The 1,229-nt window shown below is 39.6% G+C and overlaps 1 protein-coding gene across 1 annotated transcript in view; it reads right to left on the bottom strand.

The window, feature by feature from the left end:
• Nucleotides 1-915: 915 nt before the first annotated feature.
• The window catches only part of FIBRA_09278 (uncharacterized protein), a gene marked incomplete at both ends in the record, with an annotated part of 802 nt that continues 488 nt past the window's right edge, over nt 916-1,229 (bottom strand). The window contains one exon of the mRNA XM_012321595.1: nt 916-1,025. Coding sequence (XP_012176985.1) covers nt 916-1,025 — 110 coding nt within the window. The remainder of the gene's footprint in view (nt 1,026-1,229) is intronic.

Raw genomic sequence — 1,229 nt, forward strand, 5'->3', positions numbered from 1 at the left:
TGCATCTTGATCTATATGTGAGAGGGCATCAGCTTTTCCCAAATGTGTCCCAGGAACATGATGAAGCTGGTGATTGAACATGGACAAATACAATGCCCAATGTGCTTGCTGTGGATTTAATTTCTGAGGGTCTTTGAAATAGGTGAGGTTCATATGATCCATCAGTACTTCCACTGGTTCAGTACATCCTTCAATATAATGTCACCAGACTTTGAAACATCTGATGATAGCCAATAATTCACAATCATAGATCTCATACCATTGTTCTATTGGGGAAAATGACTGGGATAGGAAAGTGCATGGGTGCCATTGTCCATCAGACTGTTTCTGTGACAGAATACCTCCTGATGCTTTCAGGGAAGCATCAGATTCTATTCAGAAGGGTTTGGTAACATCTGGTTGAACCAATAGTGGTTGCCTCTTGAAGCATTCCTTGAGTTGATTATGATCATCTGTCCAATTCCACTTGACACCTTTTACCAGAAGATCAAACAGTGGATGTGCAACTTTAGAATATCCTGGGATGAATCATCAATAGAAATTGGCAAAGCCCAAGAATTATTGTAATGCTTTGATGCTGTTAATCTTTGGCTAATTGAGTACTGCTGCCACCTTGTCTTCTACCATACCAATATGTCCTGGTCAAGGAATGAATCCCAGAAATTTGACTTCTGATACATCAAAGAAGCATTTTTCCAGTTTGAGAAAAAGATCTGATTCCTTCAAATACTGTAGGACTGCTTTGGTCCTTCATTGGTGTTCTGTTGGGTTGGTAGAATAGATGAGGATGTCATTAATATAGATCACTAGCCATCCTTCTAATAATAGGTCTGCAAAAATTCCATCCATCATTGCTTGGAAGATGGCCAGAGAATTTGTCATTCCAAAGAACATGACTGTAGGTTCAAATAATCCTCATAGAGTAATGAATGCTCCTTTCCATTCATCACCTTCTTTGATGTGTACATTGTTGTATCCAGTATGCAAATCTAGTTTGGTGAAGATGGTTGGTTTGGCAGAAGGGACTGTTACAGCGTGAGAGGGGGGGGGTTCTTTTTCTTTTCCTAACTATTCGTCATTGACCCTGTAACTGTATGACTGATCCCATCACTTGATGTGTTTCACCTACGTCAGTGTTTCATATCTATCATGTTTCACCTATATCATGTTTTACTTACGTCACGTTTCATCTCTATCACGTTTCATCCTCATCACTGATACAACCCAGT

The sequence above is a fragment of the Fibroporia radiculosa genome (genome assembly GCF_000313525.1).
Source record: "Fibroporia radiculosa TFFH 294 genomic supercontigs, scaffold21692, whole genome shotgun sequence".
NCBI classification, from domain to species: Eukaryota; Fungi; Basidiomycota; class Agaricomycetes; order Polyporales; family Fibroporiaceae; genus Fibroporia; species Fibroporia radiculosa.